General features: G+C 43.9%; 1 protein-coding gene across 1 annotated transcript in view; it reads right to left on the reverse strand.

The window, feature by feature from the left end:
• ERICH6B (glutamate rich 6B) overlaps nt 1-21,494 on the reverse strand; it is a 244,794-nt gene that overhangs the window by 125,069 nt on the left and 98,231 nt on the right. The window contains exons 8-10 of the mRNA XM_088477424.1: nt 9,383-9,540; nt 7,362-7,460; nt 1,420-1,484 (exon numbers count right to left, since the gene is read on the reverse strand). Of these exons, the coding sequence (XP_088333550.1) occupies nt 1,420-1,484; nt 7,362-7,460; nt 9,383-9,540 (322 nt within the window). The remainder of the gene's footprint in view (nt 1-1,419; nt 1,485-7,361; nt 7,461-9,382; nt 9,541-21,494) is intronic.

Below are 21,494 nucleotides of genomic sequence, written 5' to 3' on the forward strand. Positions count from 1 at the left end.
ATGGTCCCGCTTCCCAGTGCCAGTAATCACAGCAATGCGTAGCGGGAGGCGGGGTCATGATGACACAATCACATCCTCTCGCCCAGAAAGCCTCCCACTTTCCCACGGTACGCCCCCCTGCTGAGCCAACCTGGCTGCCCCCTCTTGCAGGGGTTCAGCCATGTAGTTGGCAAGTATGGATACATGGTAAGAAACTTATGTTTTCAGAATTGTCCTGTATGTTAGACAGACAGAATTTCAAGGACCCCAATTTGCCAATTTGGATCACTATTCAGTATAACAACCGTGTTTGTGCATTTGCTATATATTTTTAACCAGTAAATACTTGGACCTGGCATCTGCTGGGTAACCTGAGCTGCTCCAGCCCCTCCCATCCTCTCCTGTTCCTGGTTCTCCTTTGTCCCGTCACTTTGGAGTGCAAATGAACGTTATACCTAGTGTCTGATTCAGAGGTGGAAGCTGCAGCATCCGATTTTACGTCTGTTGCCGGAGCTACAGCTGTGATAATATGCAAACGCCAGTTTCAGCACCTCTGCACGCTGTAACACCGCTAATGATTCCCGACACCCCACCATCGACACACCATCACATGCACCATCAATATTGTGGAAGTATACTTTAATTCAAGTACAGCTGATATTTTTTTCCAAGTGAGGGCAGTAAAAAGTGGCTAATGTTTAATCTATGGCAGGTGCAGTTTCTCCATCTGAACTTGGCCTCTGTGGCTGTGCATCTGAGAACCCAGCCACGTTCACTGACACTCCTGTGACACTCCCATAACACACCCATAAGATGGACTCTCTTTGCATTCACTTCAGGCCACTTCCTAGTCACCACCCAGGAACCTTCCATACTGTCTGTCCCGATCACAATAGCATCTTTGTGTGTACTGTACACTATGTGAAATGCTGGCGTCGTAGGTTTTTTTAATATTTTGCGCTTGCGCAGTTGCAAATAATCGCTCAATAATGTGAACTTCGCTATTGCGTTTGAATTGCATGCACCTCTGAATCAAGCCGCTTATCTGCACAGAGCACATACTGGGAGATGGGGAAATTATATAATAATATATTTATTAAAAAAATAAGTAGTGTAATCTTTTATAATAATTTCAAAATCTGTATATTGAATTCATGGTGACCAGGCAAACGTCAAATAATACAATAAAAGCATACTTAATTTATCTAGATAATTAAGTTTTTAAAATGTAAAATGTTCCCTTATCTCGGTATTCATTTTAGACTAACAGGTTGCCCATTAAACCTGTAGTTGTCCACACCTTTGATAATGCCATACCATATGTATTACTACTGCAAATTTGGCCATAAAACTTGCCAGTGAATATTTTCTTTGATAATATGAGACAAATATACATTGTACAATGGTAAAACAACACTTCAATAGTCGTGTAGTACTTACATCCACATGTTTTAATATGATCCACTAGAGATGTAATATATTGCTTTGTATTTATTTTCTTTAACCTGGACAAAAAATTTACCAAATTATTAATAAAAGTAAAAAAAAAATCATTATAAATTAAATTCAAATAATATATATAAACATTCTAAATAGCTTTTGCATGACTTTCAGAAGTTATTATTTTACTTATTTTAATAAGAAATCATTTTCTGCATAATCTATGGCAAGATAACTTACATTTTCTTAACTTTCCCAGTATTAACTCACGATTAATCATATTCAATTCCTCATGAATTTGTGGTTCAAAGGTGTAACACAAATGCTATGTTCAGGAAAAGATCACTTTATATAACACCTTAACTAGAGATGGCATTAATAAATGTGTAATAATAATAATAATAATAATAATAATAATAAAAGGAATACTTCACCTTTATTGAAAATGGTTATTTATGCACATATGCCGATTCTGGGTTGGGAATAGAGTAAGAAAGAGTAAGTAACTGTGCATCTTGGTGCAGATTTAAAATGTGCAGTGAGATTTATACCCCTTTCACAATGCCGTCAAATAACCCGGGTTACTGCAGAGTGTAAAAGAGGCCATTTGAAATAAGCCAGGTCGAGCGACCAGGCATTTCAACTCAGGTAGTGAGCAGGGTTGAACACGAGTTCAACCCGGCTCACGGTGCGGTGTGATCGGGTAATCCAGGTTGAGGCGACCTGGGTCCTGTTCACTGCATAGGGAGAGCCGGCGCTTGGAGATGAGATCATCTCCAAGTGCCGGCTCATTAAGTGACGCCAATGGTGCCATCGACCCGGCATTAGTGCCGGGTCAGGCCGCCAGTCTGAAAAGGGTCTCAGGCCAGGAGTCGGGATTGACGTGTGCACAAATCCCGGGTACGACACACCATTAGCGATGTGAAAGGGGTATTAGATTTGAGAGGATCTAGGTCAAACTGAAATCTAAATTGCAGTGTAGAAAAAAAACTGTCCTGTGGGCTACATGTACTAGCAGCCAGTATTTATCCTGCATGCGAAAATGTTTATGTTTTTGCACGTCTTGCATTGCAACATGGTTTATACAGGTACACAGTTACTTGTTCTTTCTTGCTTTATTCCCAACTCAGAATCAAGCCCATATACACTATTATGACCAATCTAGGGTCATATACAGATGACACAATTTTTACTCTCATAGCACAAAATGGTGGTGGTGGTAGGGTGCTAGAATAGAACTTATCACGTAGCTACAGTAGCACTGCTATTCAGTTTGTAGTTAAAATTATGTTATTCAACTATAAGCAGAAACATTTATAATAATATTGGATTTTATTTTATAAATCTATACTAATATTATAAAAACTTTGTGTCTGTCTGTTTGTTCCATGTTGGCGCTTTTGGACAACTTTCATGAAAACTGCATCATTTTGTAGTGGAAACTCCTAGAAATAATCTGCACTTTGTTTCAACTTGATCAGTCAAGTTAAAGTTGAACAATAACAAAAACTAAATTTATTGATATAATCAATGCAAGAGATAGGTGTGGCACCATGCCAGCAGCCGGTAAGGGGTGAAGGTAGAGGTGCTTTGGGCCCGCGTTCACTTGAATAGGATAGGCTACATAGCAGTCTCTGCACAGGACACACACTGACATTGGTGGGAGTGGTGGGTGAAGGCGCTGCTGCCACCAGTCTGTATAGCGCTGCTGGTCACGTGGGCCACTCTCGCGACAGGGCCACTATGCAAAGCAATACAACTAGCACACCTCAAATAAAAAAAAATGTTGGCAGAAACGTTTTCATAGTCGGCGAAGCCGAGGGCAACAGCTACGGGGACGGCTCCGCCTCCAGCCCCTTCGCAGCCCGCCTCCTGGACAATCTCAGTGCATGCTGCAACAACAAGCAGCCTGCAAAGTGACAAGCACACGGGCAGTCAAACAAAGGAGGCGGTGGTGGCCTGCAAATTCTGACTGCTGGACTCGAGGCGAGCTGCAAGGGATGGGAAGAGGAGTGGCAGGTAAGTGTTGGCGGTGGCAGCGGTGGGGGGAGGGAGAATAGGAGCTGATGAGAAAGGGCTGGAATGACACAGGGGCTGGGGAATAATGCTGAGAGACACACTGGGGGCTGAGAGACACACTGGGGCTGGGGGAATGAAAACGCAAGGAGCCTGGAGAGAGACAAGGGGGCCTGGGGATGGAAAAACATAGGGGGGTCTGGAGAAACACAGAGGAGCTTGGAGAGACAGAAATTGTTTTGTCAGGGAAATTCACATTTTGCCCTGCATAAAAACCTCTGTTACTATATATTATCTGGTTAATCCTCGGTTAAGATGAGTATGGCTATATTTGCACAGGCATTTTCTAGAAAATGTGATCTCCGACATGAATAGTGAATACCGGCTGAAGACGCTGCCCAGTGAGGCTCAAATTCTTCAGTGGTTTCCCGTTGCAGAGAAACTACCATATAGGTAAGAAAAGACTTCCAAACTGACTGGCCTGTACATAGTGCAGAGGGATGGGGTGCCACCAAGATTTCTGTTGCTGGCCCTGCTCCCCTTAGTGGCTTCCAACAGCCTCACCAGGCCATAAAATGAGAGATTATCCTACCCTCCTCCACAGACCCCGCCCCTTCAACAGACCCGCCCCCTCAACAGACACACCCCTGGAGCCAATCATGGTTTGCAGCATCATAGCTCCATCCCCTCATGGCTTTTTGTATACTGCTGCAAATAAAATAAGAGCCCCTGAAAATTGAAGAAAAAAGACACTGGACAGAAGAAAGGAAGAGCCACTGGAAACAAGAAAAAAGACAGCAGAGAGAAAGAAGATACTGCAGCAAGTGGTACGGTTCCAGTGGGACACCTGTTCTTTAGAAATCCCACTAGACTACAAAGTTGTTGCCTGTTTAATTCTGAAGCATAGGCCTATGCCCCATAAAGTCAATTTGGGTGCTAAGCCCATAGACATTATAGATTTTGTCATTAAATTCTGTCGCTAGGCCCGTAAACATTAATTTTCACGTTAGAGTTGTAACAGTAATGTGGGCCTTAGATCCAAAAGCCTTGTTTACCCATCCCACCTTTGCAAAGGACACCAAGGACCTAATACTAGAGATCCCTTTTGTAGGGAATAAGTCTAGCATCTATATATTGGCTACTAGGCCATGGTATAAATCGGCCACCCCGCCTTTCCCAGCTGGTCAGTTTGCTAGTGAGTTTGCTAGTGTCTGTGTAGTAGACGCATGGTGTCACAGATGACGAGGTGTCCCAAGTATGCATGTGTAAGTGTGGGTGTGCCCATCACTATCTCTAGGGAATCTCAGCACCTTCACTACTTGTCACCCGCTAATCGTTTGCTTAAGGTCAGGCCCCTATTAAAGATAGGCCTTTAGTGTAAATCCTATTGGTTATTGTCATGCTTGTCTTTTCTTTTCAAATGTCTTTGTATTGTAGTTGATGTGTTAGATAGTTTGTAACTTGTTAAACACATGCATAACCTCATTGTGTTTGTGTTTGCACCAGGTCAGATAGTTATTGAAGGCCTGTGTGTTGCTAATAGTGAAGCTGTAACTAGGGGTTCGCCAAGATGGAACTTTCAAGGGGCACTAATTAAGGGGGGCTTAGCCTGCCAACCCCTAGGAGGCCTGTTTGCTACCCTGATGACCCATTCTAAACCATTATTATTATTCATTACAATGAGATTAATTTGCTCTCTTCAGCGGTGTCTGGATTCTTGACAATCAGAGGGAAAGAATGGAGCAACCCTTGTTATGTATCGGGTTGCAGCCTATGTATATTAGTGGGCAGGTGCGGCAGATGTACTCAGACAGCACATTGCATGGAGGTCGGGCTCTGTCAATGATGATGGACATGACATTGACACTGAAGATGTAAAAATTAGGAGCCCACATCTTGCTATCTGGGATCTTGTTTCTGCTAGAACTGTACAGTGGACACCAGGAGCTGCACTCTTTCACCACAGTGGGGATGAGCTTCCTTACTGACCTTTTTGCACTGGTATTGTTAGTATAGAGAGAGCTCATATAATTCTGACTATATACCCTGTAAAACGTTGTTCAGTTAAAGTGGCATAATATCATCTGTTTTCCTATGTGGAGGGGACGTGACCATGTCATAGAATAATGTCACTAGAACTTTAGAAGATCCCATCTCCCACCAAAGCAATACTGTGCATAGGAACTGCCTTCATGATGCTTGGAACGGATAAACTCCACAGGTATTGCCCCCTCTTTATTGATTCTGCTTCAGGTCATGCCCCCCTCTCTACACTCTAACTCAGGTCATGCCCTCCTTGCATTCTTTATAATTTGCCCCATGTTTGCATATATCCTACAAGGCTTCACATCTTGCCCTTCGGTCCTCCCCCTACTGCTCTCCCCTATCTTACTACATTTCTCCCGTTGACCCTCTTTCCCATCCTTCCTGCCCAACACCCCTACTCTCCTGCGACTGTTACTGCAGTCTCATCCTCCTCAGTTTTCTCTAAGGACCACTGTCCATTGTCCCACCTCCCCCTAATATATCTTAACCCTTTTCTTCATTTTTAGTTTTTATGGACAAGGTCTTCAAAAATATGCCCTATACAGCATGGCTGGCAAAGTTATAATCAAACATTATTATATGGATGATGGTGTGTGGATGTGTGTTGGGGGGCACCATGTGTTGAAGCTCCATGGTTGACGCTGTGTAAGGGGAAGGGTTAGTTAGAATAGCCTGTGTGGGTAGTCTGTCTTCCTCATTCCTCAAAAAAAAATGTGGTATTTATTTTCAATGTTTTGGAGAACTAATCCCCTTCGTCAGTACACACAACATAACAATGCAACAATATGCTCCTTACATACATAACATATCCTAACTAAACTCGTGAATTACATAAGCATCTAGGTGGAAATTAATTAAAAGGGTCCAATCCTGATATTGTACGGCCCTGCAAAACTCAACACCATTAGAAGGGTCATGCCCCCAATCCCATCGAATATATATATATATATGTATATATATATATATTTGTGAATGACATAAGATCTCTTATAGAAGCTAACTTGTATTTTAGGTTTAAGGGTCCTTGAAAGTGTCTATCATTAACACAAAATGATCAGATTACCAGATTTCTGAACAGACAACATATAAGTAAATGGGATGTAGTCAGGATCCCAACCATCAGAATGCCGACGGTCACAATCCCAACAGATTGCGATGGTAAGTATTAGGGTTAGAGTTAGGCACTAGGGGGAGGGTTAGGCTGTGGGAGGGGTGAGTTGAGGTTAGGCTGCAGGACAGGACTGTTAGTTTTAGCATGTGGGGGGGGGTGGGTTAGGTTTAGGCTGCGGGACAGGACAGTTAGGGTTAGGCTGTGGAGGGGTGGGTTAGGGTTAGGCTGCGGGACAGAATGGTTATGGGTCGGCTGTGGAAGCGGTGGGTTAGAGTTAGGCAGCGGGAGGAATGGGTTAGGGTAAGTGTTGAGAATTGTGTTAAAATACTTACCAAAAACCATTGGGATTGTGACCGCCTGGATGCCGCTGGCAATATTCTGACCATCAACATTCTGACTGTTGGGATCCCGTACCCAAACCAAGTAAACTAGCGCTGGTTGATTATTACATAACTGTTTTTATCATTTTGATTGGTTATTGTTGGATATAACCATATAATTGACCTGCTGCTCATAAGTGTTTAGGCGCCCAAGGTTACACTACACTTTATACAGTATACAAGTAAACATATTATTTTTGCTGTGGGCTACAGATTAATATTTTTATTTAAATACAGCTGTTTGGAAGTCTGCATGTGTCATTGTTTTATTCTTTTTTTAAAACTGGATTTTTGGTATATCACGTCTAAATTAACAATATCATAGAAATCAAAGGATGAAAATAAGCTACAATAAGCTTTTTACACTACAGTAGCAACTCAATACTTACTCTTCCCTTAGTCCATGCAGAGCTTTCATCTCCATTTCAGGTAGCTTTGTTTCACCTTCATTCTTTTCCTCAGCTATCTCTGGTGTATGTAAATCAATACTATTCATGACCAGATATGGGGGAAAAAAAAGTTGATGTTTTACCAATCAATGTAAAATTTACATTCAAAGGCTTTTTAACTACATGTGACCACTGGGGACACAAGACAAAAACATATAATATTTGCAGGTAAACCTATCACTTACACACCGAGTAGGCAGACACAGGAGTGACTAGTATCAGGTTATCATTTAAGCAGAACTGGTATGTCACTGAGGCATCAAACTGGATGGGAATTTTAAATTTTTAGATGAATGAATCCAAAATTATAATAAGTTTGTTTTGCAAATTATGCAAAATTCACCTGCCAACTGGTGGAAAATAACCTGACATTCTAATAATTCTAATGATTCTAGGGGTTATATTTACTAAAGTGCAGGTTTTTAGAAGTGGAGTTGTTGCCCATAGCAACCAATCAGATTCAATTTATCATTTATCTAGCACCTTCTACAATATAATAGCTAAAATCTGAATAGTTGCTATGGGCAACAACTCCACTTCTAAAAACCAGCACTTTAGTAAATATATTCCTAGGGGTCAAAAAAGAGACTCAACAGTCTCTTCACTGTCGAAGTTAACGTTTCATATCGGAGTTTTTTCCTGCGTTAAAGTATGGTGCGCGCTCCCGCTTATCCCCGTATTCAATATAGAATTAACGAAAATGGGAAACTCCGAAGTTGGATTTGCGTAAAGTTACGAATTTTTCCTTAAAATAATTGTAAGACCCCCCTAAAGTTGTAAAAACATGGGGGAACACTATGGGTACCCCCGTTGTAGCCTTTAATTGAAAGTCGTGGATTTAAATAGCCGCAGCAGGTGTTTTTTTCCCGACATTGAAGAAGTGATGCAGAAGAGCACTTAGGTTATTTTTTTAGTTTTTTTAAGTGGTCCCATCAAATTTGGGGTACATGAAAATGGGTACTAGCATAGCACATTTTGGTGTCCCTAAAGTAATTTTTTAAAAATTCTGCATTTGTGCACCGGCCGCTATAATTCTATTCTAGAAAACACCTGCCGCATACTTGCAGAATAGCCCTGAACCTATTTCCCTATTCTTAAACAATTTTTTCCCATTTTTTTTTTTCGCACCCCAATTTTTAAATTAATTTTTTGGGGTGTCCCTATTTTTTTTTTTACTTTTTTTTGCACAGTTCTTTTTTAAATGTCATTCTCAGGGGTGCAGGCTATTTTTTTTAAGGCTGCACCCCTAAACCCCAATTCTGCACTTTTTTTCGACACCTATTCAATGGTGAAAAGTTATCCCCGTTTTTTATCAAAGACTTGTCAAAACTGCGATAAGTCTTTGAAATTGAATAGGGTGTAAAAGTAAAACCTGCGATAATGACGTCATAATTGCGATATTAACGCAAAAACCATGTTATCGCACCCATATTGAATACCCCTGTACATTGTCTACTTTATGCTGATTTTGCTGGGTATAAGTTTTCATTCTGTAGAAAGAAAAGAGAGAAAGGGGTCTATTTACTAAGCCTTGGATGGAGATACAGTGAACGGAGATAAAGTCCCAGCCAATCAGCTCCTAACTGCCATGTCACAGGCTGTGTTTGAAAAATGACAGTTTGGAGCTGGTTGGTTGGTACTTTGTCATTGTCCACTTTATCTTCATCCAAGGCTTAGTAAATAGACCCCAAAGAGTGGTGATAGATAGATAGATACAGTAGATAGATAGATAGATAGATAGATAGATAGATAGATAGATAGATAGATAGATAGATAGATAGAAAACAATGAACCAACACTGACAAATGTTATTTTGGTTACATGCACAGAATCCTTGTCAAGACGTATTTTAAATAACAAAAAATGAATGATGTGTCTGTGTGTGTGTGTCTGTGTGTGTGCGTGTTTGTCTCTCCACTAGCTGCAGTCAATTAATTTTCAATTCTTTTTTTAATACTTACTCTTCCCTTAGTCCATGCTGAGCTTTCATCTCATTAGACATTTCAGGTAGCTGTATTTCAGCCTTGTTCTCTTCCTCAGCATCCTCTGGTGTATATAGCTCAATACTATTCATGATCAGATATTGAAAAAGTTCTTTACTTTTCACACAGCAAAATAGCTGGAGGCAAAGAAGTACAAATGTTTACATTTGTAACAACCGCATATTAAAATTTACATCATGGCAACAGTCAAAGTATAATGTGTTCCATTGTGTAAGGCAGCTGTGAGAGCTACAAGACGATTATCACATCAACAAAACTTTGCTTATGAATTAACCATTACCCTCCTGAATCATTAAATGCTTTATGTGTAAGGTATAGGTAAGGCAATAATGTGCAGTATAAATACTTAAATAGTGGGATACAAGCATTTAGATAAAATAGCATCCACAATATGTTCTGTTAATGATTAGATACATTTCCTTTGTGGAAACAGTAATGGAATGTGGAAACGATTCTGGAGGTGCTCAGCTTATTCCTCTGGTTTATATGTAAATAGACATCTCCATTACAGGTCACTCATGAGATAGCTGTTAAATCACTGTTGACATAAGCAATTACTGAAACAGAATCTCACTTACATACAGAATGATCATACTCTTTGTATGATAAATTTAAACTGATGAGCCCCAAACCGGGTGACATAACCTGTCTGTAATCTGGTTTCTGTGGTAGCCCATGCCCTAAATGCTCAGAGGACACATTATTGATCCAAAAAAGGCTATTAAGTATTTATTGTTTATAGTTCTTGGACAGGGTCTGATGTGAATCACTAAATATTCTCTGTAAAGTGCTGCATAACATGCATGTATTATATAAATATCTGGTTATAAATAAAATAATACATAGGTCCACCGTATTACACAGAACATTCCAGATAATATGAAACTATTTATATTGGTCACTGCTCCAAAGAGTGAAAACCCTAACATACAAACACACACGGCATAAATTCTGGAGACAAAAAAAAAAATCAACAAGAATGTTTTAGACTATGGGAGAAAATCCACACAATCATAAAAACATGCAAACTCAACACAAATAGTGCTCTGGTGGGAATTGAACCCATGGTTCTACTGTAGTACCGAGGCAGCAAAGCTAACTAACCGCTGTAAGTGAAGTATTGGTCAGAAGTGACAGCTACAGGAAAGGAGTTAGGACCTCATTCAGAGGAGGTCGTTAGTTGCAAGCGGTCGCACTGAATCAGGGCGGCCACTTGCATTACCGCCCACAGCTTAACGACTGACCAGGTTGATGGTCGCAATGGTGATCACCATCGCGACCATCGGGGCTTACGACCAGACCCTAAGGTTGGGTCTGGGCACTCGTAAGCCCCAGGGAGCTTTCGGCTCATATGGAGCCGGAAGCTCCCCACTGACATCAATGATGATGTCAGTGCGGCCGCCCACAAAACGGTAGGCGTTCGTAAAGGAACACCTCCATTTTGGAAACCACCCCCCGGCCCGCCTACCAAACGGGGGCAGCTGTCGATCAACATCGACAGCCACCCCTTTGGTACCGAGCTCCGAAACGATAGTTTATCTGTCGCTTCAGGGCATGTAACGCGCAGTGCGGCTGCTGCGGGTGTGCAGCCCTAACCATCGAGTCAGTTACGAGCGCATCGGCGCTCGCGACCAACTCTGAATAAGGTCCTTAGGGGGTCATTCAGTCGATGTTACCCCAATGCGCATGTGCACCTACGGAGGGAGCTCCGTCGTGCGCATGCACGAGACCCGGACAGCGACAGGGTCTCGCACCAAAGGGGGCGTGCTGTCGATGGTGACTGACAGCACGCCCCCTTTGGTGGGCGTGCCGGGGGCGTGGCTGCCAGATGCAGGCGTTCCCATGGGAACGCCTACCGTCTGGGTCCGGCCCCACTGACATCACTAGTGATGTCAGTGGGAGTGATTTTGGCTCTGATAGAGCCAAAATTACTCCAGGGCTTGCGGTCACCGAGACCCTGACGCAGGGTCTCGTCATAAGCCCGATGGTCGCGATGGTCTTGACCATCGCGACCATCTTTTTGGCCGCTCGCTTATGCTGTGGGTGGCCACCCACAGCTATGCGAGCGGCCAGGAGGGCGCTCCATTTTAAGGTAGGAGGGCACTGATTCAGAGCGAGCGCTCTGGTCAGAGCATCCGGCTCTGAATCAGGCCCTTAGTTCTTTACATAAGGAAAACAGAACTCGGCATAACCAGGGACATTTTCTCTAAATACCAGTAATCCAACTCCACAACCAAGCTCTCCACATTAATGTACCTTAATGATGCTGAAATCACACACTGAAAAGCTTGGTACCTTAGTTCTAAGGTCTACCAACTGCTGTGGGAATAACCTATGCCATACTTATCCAATCTGCCAGAATTTCAAGGTGAATCCCAAATTCGTGGAAGTTCTTTCTGCTGCTATGTGTGTGCTATTTGGCGGTGGTATGCAGAGTTACATAGTAACACTAGCAGAATTCCAGATACACTAAACAGCTCAGCTGCTTAACCAGGTGCCAGGTTATTGAAGTGTAGTAGTAGTTACTGGTACAGTCACACACTTGTTAATCTGGATGGAGCGGAGTTTGAGCAGAACATATAGAGCACCAGATAGTTATGTAAGAAGGTAGTGGTGAAGGTTTACACAGGATATGCAAGCAGGGTAATGTGGCAGGGTCTCCGGAGCTAAGTGGAACATGTCCATTTCCCACTGTGGTGCTCATACACAGTGACAAGAGCAAATGGTGGCCATCTTGGCCAGGCCCTGTTCTTGGGGTGTTTGACCGGTGCAGTTGAACAGGGGCGCCACCCCATAGAGGGTGCACCCCTTCCAACATCCTGATTTCAGCGGGACTACACTGTCTCGCTGTTCCACCCGTGGGCGAAGTATCCCGCCGGTGGTCTGGTCGGGAGGTTGGACACCCCCACCGCCGCAGTTGTGCAGCAGTGCCGGACCACGGAGAAGCTGAATGGATGCTGCACACATGCGTATGCGCGCGGCATCCATTCAGTGCCGTGAGAGGGCTGGGGAAAGCCCAGCTAGTGACAAAGTGCTGGGCTCGCCCCCAGCAAGACGTTACACGGGAGGCGTGCCATGCGGGCACGCCTCCAAATAACGCCACTTAGGGGGTATGGCCTATTGTAATTAGGCCACGCCCCCATTTTAAATCGCGTACGACTATAGGGCGCATTTTACCCATCCGGCACAGAGCGTGGCTACCCCTGGAGCCGGCCCTGATCTTGGCAAGGTAGAATGCTTCAAGTAAGGAGCATTCATGGATGTAGCGCAGTAGCACACTCCATATGTCAACACTTCCTGGGAGAGTGTGCTACCTTCCCAAATCACAACACCTCTGGACAAAGTGGGTGGGGGTGTGGTGATGTGATTCGCTATAAATTACATTATCGCAGCCCTGCCACAAGCAACATGATGCAGGGAATCACAGCAAAATATTGTCACACATTTTGCTGCTCCATGCCCCACCCTGCCCAACTGGACCCCTGACCTCACAGAGCTATTCTACAAAAAGTTGGTAAGTATGACCTATGCTACAGTACATGTTATTTCTTTAAATGGATTTTTTGTATTGTAAAACATTAAAAGCAACATCCTGATCTCATCCATGTTCAAATTCCCACCCCATGCGATTTTTAATAAAGTTACAGCCTAGTTACAATTACTCCTCCAACAGACATAACTATGTTGTGTTATTTTAAGTATTAAATATATATGAAAATCTCAGTAAAAATTTGAATTCACAGTACATTGACCACGAGACACAGGAGACTGACTGACCCACTGTAGCATCCAATAGTGAATGGCAAGTATAGTCTTTAGAGACATTTGCTGCCAGTCGGACGACTGTTAAGGTTTGTCCAATGGGCACCAAGCTTGTCACCAGGACCCAAGGGAGACACAGGTTATGAAGTTTCAAACCACAAAACAAAGTAAAGCATGATAGAGAACAATGTAATACTAAACATTTGCACATGCAAATGTAAACTACTTTTCTTTGTTTAAAGTGTATTAAGGTTTGCACACATACAGTACACAGGCGTAGCAATAGTAGATGCAGGGGGTGCCATTGCTATGGGGCCCAGAGGCTTAGAAGTCCCCGGAATCAGCTCATATAGTTATTTACCAAGTTCCTGAATTTGCCTGCTAAGTAATTGAGTCTGGCCCATTGTCCGGGGCAGAAAAGGGGGACTCGTCAGTGTAGATTTCTGTCTCTCCCACTCAGTAAAGCGAAGTGTCGGACTGGAGCATGAAGCACCCACCAGGAATGCAATGGCAGGAGCGGGACCAGCTATTAAGTAGATGTGGTCATTAACTGGAGGGGTGTGGTCATCTCAAAAAGTATACGGTATAATGTAATGCAACCTCAGGTTCACAGACACCGCAGTGGTGTGGAATGCTGGTTACACACTGTTTCAATGGGATGGACGATATATATCGCGAGCACATCTGTGGGTGTGTACCCCTAATATGTCTATGAATGACCGCCCATTCAATTTGTTGCAGGGACCCAGTGGTGAGTGATAGTTGCACTGGGCAGGCAAATTTAAATACACGCCCAGTTGTGATGTCAGGCCAGACACATCTGGCGGACGATTGGTACGTGTTTATGCACTTACAAATCGTCAAATAGGTAGACGGCTTCGACCTTGTGTGTACCCAGCTTAATATGCACTAGCGTCTGTGTACTCTGCACCACACAACAAGTGCCAATATACAGTAAATACACAGACCAAACAGTAGATTACCTTATGTTTGGTTGGTCACAATGGTGAACAATATTACCATAAGCAAGAGCTTATCGGGATATAATAAATATAAATAAACAATTAATTATATCGATATTTTACAACTGAGATAGAGCAGATTCTACTGAAAAAGATAAAAGTTTATGGTACACTAAACAATAACATAATAATTGTAAATGTAGATGAAACGCAGGTTCTTAGGGGCGTATTTATCACCAACCGCATTTTTAATGCAGTTGGGACATGATTACCGCTGTAATGAAAATTTCTATTTGCATTTATTATTGTTAGGGCACCGGGACAGAGCGACTGAAAAAGCCTTGCCCCAGCAAATGGCTAGAAGCAAAGTGATAGCTACAGTACTGCTATCACTTTGATTTTGGGTTCGGACCCAGTGGTGTATTGCACATATGCATCAAGAGTAGTCATAGGCTATTATGGGCTATGGGCCTGATTCAGAGCCGGACGCAATTAGCGCTCGCTCGTCCAGAAAATAGGGGTGGCTGTTCAAATGAACCGTTCGCTCTTTGCGGTCTGTTCACGCCTCTATGTCTGAACGAGCGAACAAAACTTGCGGTCGTTTTTTGGGAAACTACGCCCCCTGGCCGCTCGCATCCTACGTCATGTCCGCTATTTATTAGATTAATCGAGTACATCGACCAGGGTATGAACTGCTCGCTATTCTTGGGGTTGGTTTTTGCTACCACAATCTTGCGAGCAGTTCTGGCTATAAAATAACCCAGTGACGTGGTCAATGACGCTGCTGTATTAATTATGCACACCCATAAAATGCCCGTTTTGACCTTTAAGCACGCCTGCGTTCGGATCTCCACTCCCCGTTTTCAAGCACCTTCCCCTGTTACCACCCACATACGCCTCTTTCTGTCACTCAAATTATCAGGCATTCGCTATTTTGCGAGCACATGAATTTCGACCGCACTGACTGGTTCGCGCATGCGTATAACGATCCGTACGCATGCGCAGCTGGGCAAACATCGCTCGGAGCGAACGAGCGGCTGCTTACGAGCGGCTCTGAATCAGGCCCAATGTCATCTTAACTATGGTAAATATGCCCCTTAATGTATTATATATGCAGTCACATGATATATTGCAGACTAAGGGGCCGATTCATAGGCGCTCGCAAAAAGCGAGCGCTTGATCTGAATCAGGACGGCCGCTTTTTTTTTTACCCGGCCTCCTGGCGGCTCGCTAAGCTGTGGGTGACCACCCACAGCTTTTGCAAGCGCCAAGTGATGGTCGCGACCATCGGGTCAAGCCCCAGTTAGCTTCCTGCTCTAATAGAGCAGGAAGCTCACTACCGACATCACGAGTGAAGTCAGTAGGGCCGTCCTCAAACAGCAGGTGTTCCTTCAGGAACGCCTCCGTTTGACCAGCCACCCCCCCTCCCTGCCTACAAAACAGGGTGAGCTGTCGATCAACTCGACAACCGCCCCGTTTATAGCGAGCCCCGGAGCGAATGAATTTCTCACTTGCTCCGGGGCTCGCGCACACGCATTGCGCACGCCGCACGTGCGCAGTTCCCCGCCATCGACCCGCTTGCGAGCGGGTCTGAATCAGGCCCTAACTACCAAACCAGGTAATTAAAATTCAGCCCAAACCCAACTATATTTTTGTTGAGCTTTCTGAAGTGTGTGTGGCAATGTGGCAAACGACGGGATAAAGGATCATAAATCAGTACATTTGAACAATTAATATAACATTTTTGCTTAGATAGGAAAAAAAGGAAATATGACATTTTAAAAAGTTTATAAAAAGAGTACATTTAACACTTATTTTATGCGGTATTTCGATCCAGTGTAAATTCTTACATTTTCTCGGAGTGCCTCAAAACTTACATGGAGATGCCACGCTAGTCTTGAGGCATCTGGTCTTGTCTTTCCTATGTTGCCCTCATTATAGAAAAAAGGTGCATCAATTAATCTACAGCATGACGAATGTACATATCCCACAGTCTCCGGATAACAGCCGCCATTCTGGGAGGTTGAGGGCACACATAGGGATGCCCAGAATATTGCCAAGTAGCATTAACTCCCTCATGGTACCGGGGCCAATGGGTACCATGGAAAAAAAGCAAATGTGCCCATGTTAGCCTAATACATTTTATCTGTGCTACCTTTAGTTTAATAATTAACTGGTACCCATTTAGTAGAATAATAATTAGCTGTTACCCATTTAGTAGAATAATATTAATCTATGACACCTTTAGTGCAATAACAGTTATCAGTGCCCCTTTGGTCTAATAACAATCAGTGCGCCCTTTAATTTTCTAATAATAATATGTGCCCCCTATAGTAGAATAAGAGAATAGTAATGATCTGTGTCCCCTTTATTAGTACATTACTGAATTGTGCCACCTTTATTTTTTAAATATTGAGTTCAGATCAGTATAATAATATAACAACCATGTTAATAAATTATAAATATAGGGCCTGATTCAGACCCACTCGCGAGCGGCTGTCCGCTCGCAAGTGGGTCGATGTTATGGACTGAGCATGCGCACGACGGAGGGAGCTCCGTCGTGCGCATGCACCAGACGCGACGAGCGAAGGAAAGTCCTTCGCTCGTTGTGTCCGATCAAAGGGGGCGTGCTGTCAATGTTGATTGACAGCACGCCCCCTTTGGTGGGCGTGCCGGGGGCGTGCCTCCCTGACGGGGGCGTTCCCACTGGAACGCCTCCCGTCAGAAGCCGGCCCACTGACATCATTAGTGATGTCAGTGGGAGTGATTTTGGCTCTGATAGAGCCAAAATCACTCCGGAGCTTGCTGAAATGTTTGGTTTGTTTAAGTGTGCATGTCCTGTTTATACAACATAAGGGTGGGTGGGAGGACAATTCCATCTTGCACCTCTTTTTTTTCTTTGAATTATGTACTGTTTGGGGCCTAGTTTTTCAAACTGCCATCCTGTCTGCCACTGCAGTGTCACTCCTAGATGGACCACGTGTTTGTGCCGCCCACTCGTATCTCTTAGCATAGTCATCCAGCTACCTCGGTGCAACCTTTTGGATATAAAAACACTATTGCGAGGTGTGAGGTGTTCAGAATAGACTGGAAATGAGTGGAAATTAAGGTTATTGAGGTTAATAATAGCATAGGAGCAGAAAAACACACAAATTCTGTGATTTTAGCTGTTTTTATGCTTTTTAAAAAAAAAAAAATACAGATCCAAAACACAAAACCCAGAACCCAAAACACGGAAGGGTGGTTTTGGCAAAACCAATCCAGATCCAAAACACGAAGAAAGATCCAGATCCAAAACCAAAACACAAAACACGAAAAGTGGCCGGTGCACACCCCTAAAAATTACATATACAATACCGTGCAAAAGTTTTAGGCAGTTGTGGAAAAATGCTGCAAAGTAAGAATGATTGAAAAAATAGAAGTGTTACTAGTTTATTTTTATCAATTAACAAAATGCAAAGTAAACGAACAGAAGAGAATCTAATTCAAATAAATATTTGGCGTGGCCATCTTTTGCCTTCAAACAGCATCAATTCTTCTAGGTACACTTGCACAAAGGGCCTGATTCAGAGCCGTTCGTAAGCGGCCGCTCGTTCGCTCCGAGCGATGTTTGCCCAACTGCGCATGCGTACGGATTGTTATACGCATGCGCGAACCTGTCAGTGCGGTCGAAATTCATGTGCTCGCAAAATAGCGAATGCCTGATAATTTGAGTGACAGAAAGAGGCGTATGTGGGTGGTAACAGGGGAAGGTGCTTGAAAACGGGGAGTGGAGATCCGAACGCAGGCGCGCTTAAAGGTCAAAACGGGCGTTTTATGGGTGTGCATAATACAGGAGCGTAATTGACCGCGTCACTGGGTTATTTTATAGCCAGAACTGCTCGCAAGATTGTGGTAGCAAAAACCAACCACAAGAATAGCGAGCAGTTCATACGCTGGTCGATGTACTCGATTAATCTAATAAATAGTGGACATGACGTAGGATGCGAGCGGGCAGGAGGCGTATTTTTCCAAGAAACGACCGCAAGTTTTGTTCGCTCGTTCAGACCTAGAGGCGTGAACAGACCTCAAAGAGCGAACGGTTCATTTGAATAGCCACCCCTATTTTCTGGACGAGCGAGCGCTAATTGCGTCCGGCTCTGAATCAGGCCCAAAGTCAGGGATTTTGTAGGATTATAGTCAGGTGTATGATTAACCAATTATACCAAACAGGTGATAATGATCATCATTTCCATATATACTGTAGGTTGAAACACAGTCATTAACTGAAACAGAAACAGCTGTGTAGGAGAGTTAAAATTAGGTGTCTGTAGAGGTAACTGATACTATATAGAGGATTATTACAATGCATAAGCACCTCAATTGCACACTTACAACCTGCAGTACAATAAATGGATTTGATGACTAGTTCTTAAGAAACTGCAAATGATTTTCCCAACTTTACAATTACTTTAAAAGGTATATAGAAAAAAAGATATAAACCTAAAAACACAAGTACCTCCCCAATACACAATGTTTGGTATTTAGATTAACTGGGGTTAGAAAGTTATAAAGAAAGGGGAGGGAGAGTTCTTTACAGTATGTAAATATACAGTATATTATGCTATAAAAGAAAAAAGTACATCAAAAAATATTAAAGTGAATAATAACTACAAATGAGTACACATTCAAAAGAAGTCCAATCCAAAATCCAATTTCTCCATTTCTTAATTCTAATCATGTTATATAAATGTGTAAGGTAGGACCCAAAGCTGATCTAAGCTACAGCTATCTCCAGCTGCTGCCTGCATGCATTGTGATGTCACAATGCAGGTCTCATGCCCAGCTACTGGCAGCCATTTTGTGGTGACATTGTCCTACAATGATAATCTCTGAGTAGTTGCTGCTTGTTTTAAGCGACTTTGGATAAGAACTACCAAAAAGGACTTTGGATGACATCTTCCAGTAAGGTCCTGATCAACAACATCTTCAGAAATCGAATCTGAAAGAAATCTTAAGGACAATATAACAACTTTTGGCCTGTCAGCCTTACCCCTTCAGACACCTCCCTCCATTTTATTTGCAGTTTATATATTTAGAAACAATGGAAATAGCAAATGATTCATCTAATGCCATTTGGGTACACACTTGTCAAATCATCTGGGGATCTAACACTAGAACAGAGGCCCTGATTCAGAGCCGGACGCTCTGACCAGAGCGCTCGCTCTGAATCAGGGCCGTCCTAGTTAAATTTGGAGCGGCCTTGTGGACGCTCACATAGCTGTGGGTTACCACCCACAGCTTATGCGAGCGTCCATGATGATGGTCGCAATGGTCAAGACCATCGCGACCATCGGGCTTGCGACGAGACCCTGCGGTAGGGTCTCGCTGCCGCAAGCCCTGGAGTGATTTTGGCTCTATCAGAGCCAAAATCACTCCCACTGACATCACTAGTGATGTCAGTGGGGCCGGACCCTGACGGTAGGCGTTCCCATGGGAACGCCTTCGTCTGGCAGCCACGCCCCTGGCACGCCCACCAAAGGGGTCGTGTTGTCACTCAGCTCCCTCCGTCGTGCCCATGCGCATTTGGGTACCATCGACCCGCTTGCCGCTCTGTGGCAGCACTACAATGTGGTATATTGTGATCTGAGAGTGTTGCATGATATCAGTTGGTGGCACTGTGTGGTATAATGTGAACTAAGGAACTACTATGGGGCATAAAATATGTAATAAAATATGTGGCATATTGTGAACTGGGGGAATACAATGTGTTATAATATGAACTGGTGCACTGTGTGGTATAAAGTAAACTCACTTTGATGGGAAATAATGAACTAGGGCATTAATACTGTATGGTGCATGAAATGAATTAGGGCAATATTACAGGGCATACAATGAACAACCACTCTGGAGAGAGGGTCTCTCTAGAAGCATTGGGGAGGGGCCCCTTCAAAATGTTGCTATGAGGCCCACAATGTTCTGGCTATGATCCTGCTGTTGACACAATCCTACTGGAGACCTGTTCACAGATGTAACAACCAATATATGCCTACACACCTGGCTAATTTGCTGAAACAATCTGCTAAAAGGATTGTGTCACCATACAGTTAGGACTGGCTTAGAAAGGGACAGTGTGTCTACATTAAGAAGTTCTCCACTCAAAATGGATTAACTTGCATAAGGAAGTATCCCCCTCAAGTAGGGGCTGGTTGGTCTCCACCCCCTGTGTGGCATAATGTGAACTGGAAGCACTGTGTGGCTTGCACTTGTGTGCCCAGGGCAGTAGAGAGCGCCGCCGGGCTTCGGTAAAGAGGGGGCGTGGCCTAATTGCGGGAGGCGTGGTCACGTCCCCTTGAAAAAAACAAATAAAAAAATTTGTGTGAGCCCCTCAGCCCGGCGCAAAGCCAGGGGGGGCGCGATCAGTGTGATCGCTTCCCCCCCTCAGGCATAGGAGATTGCTCATGGTTGCTAAGCAGCAGCCACAGCAATCTCCCACTGCATGGGGGGGAGGAAGGGAGGGGGGGCAGCGCCGGACCCAGGCCCCCGCCGGGGCCCTCTGGAAGCCCGGGCCTGGGTAAATTGTACCCCCCCCCCCTCTCGGCGCCCCTGGGTGTGCCATCTGCCACCTGGGCCGGTATCATTTTAATGCTCTGGGCCCGGAATGCTGACTCCATAGACATTTGCAGCCTTGTCCACCCAGGTTTTTGCTGTGGCTCTGACTGCTTCTTACTGTGCTACAAAGCTCCACCCTCTTCATCTTTCACCATTCAGCAGTGTTCCCAGGAGGAAGATGCTAATTGCTAATATTGCAGCAGCCAGTGCAGTGCACTGTGCAGTGATTTAGATATACATAATATTCGGGTGCGCCAGCATGCCACTGAGGCTACATAACACAAGAATGAAGGATGACAACCTTCATTCACATGATGCTGGTGGTGGCCGTAGTCTCATCTCTAGAGTGGCCAACACAGGCAGCACTAAGATGTCGGACATGTCAGGTGCTTGCTGTCTGCTTCCCTTCCTTCCCTCGTAGCCAGGCATACAGAAGCACCTACTTCCAGATTTGATGAGCAGCTGCTGGTCTGGGATGAGAGGATGTTTTTTCTGATGTAGTATTTTTTCTTTTTTGGGGGGGGAAGGGGGGTGTTAACTGGTTTCACCACTGGCCAGGCGTCATATGGGTCTATGTAGTGAGCCTTGGAGAGAGATAACGTGGACGGAGATACGAAGGCAAAGACCATCGGAATTTTTCATTTTGTATCACTGTGATACTAACGAAAAATTCACTGTTATTTACCAATACTCACCCTCTGGCGAGGTCCCGCAAAGTCTTCTCGGTGAGGTCCTCCTAACACTGCCAGCAACGG

This window comes from Taudactylus pleione, unplaced genomic scaffold (assembly GCF_031769625.1).
Source record: "Taudactylus pleione unplaced genomic scaffold, aTauple2 ptg000005l, whole genome shotgun sequence".
Classification (NCBI taxonomy): domain Eukaryota; kingdom Metazoa; phylum Chordata; class Amphibia; order Anura; family Myobatrachidae; genus Taudactylus; species Taudactylus pleione.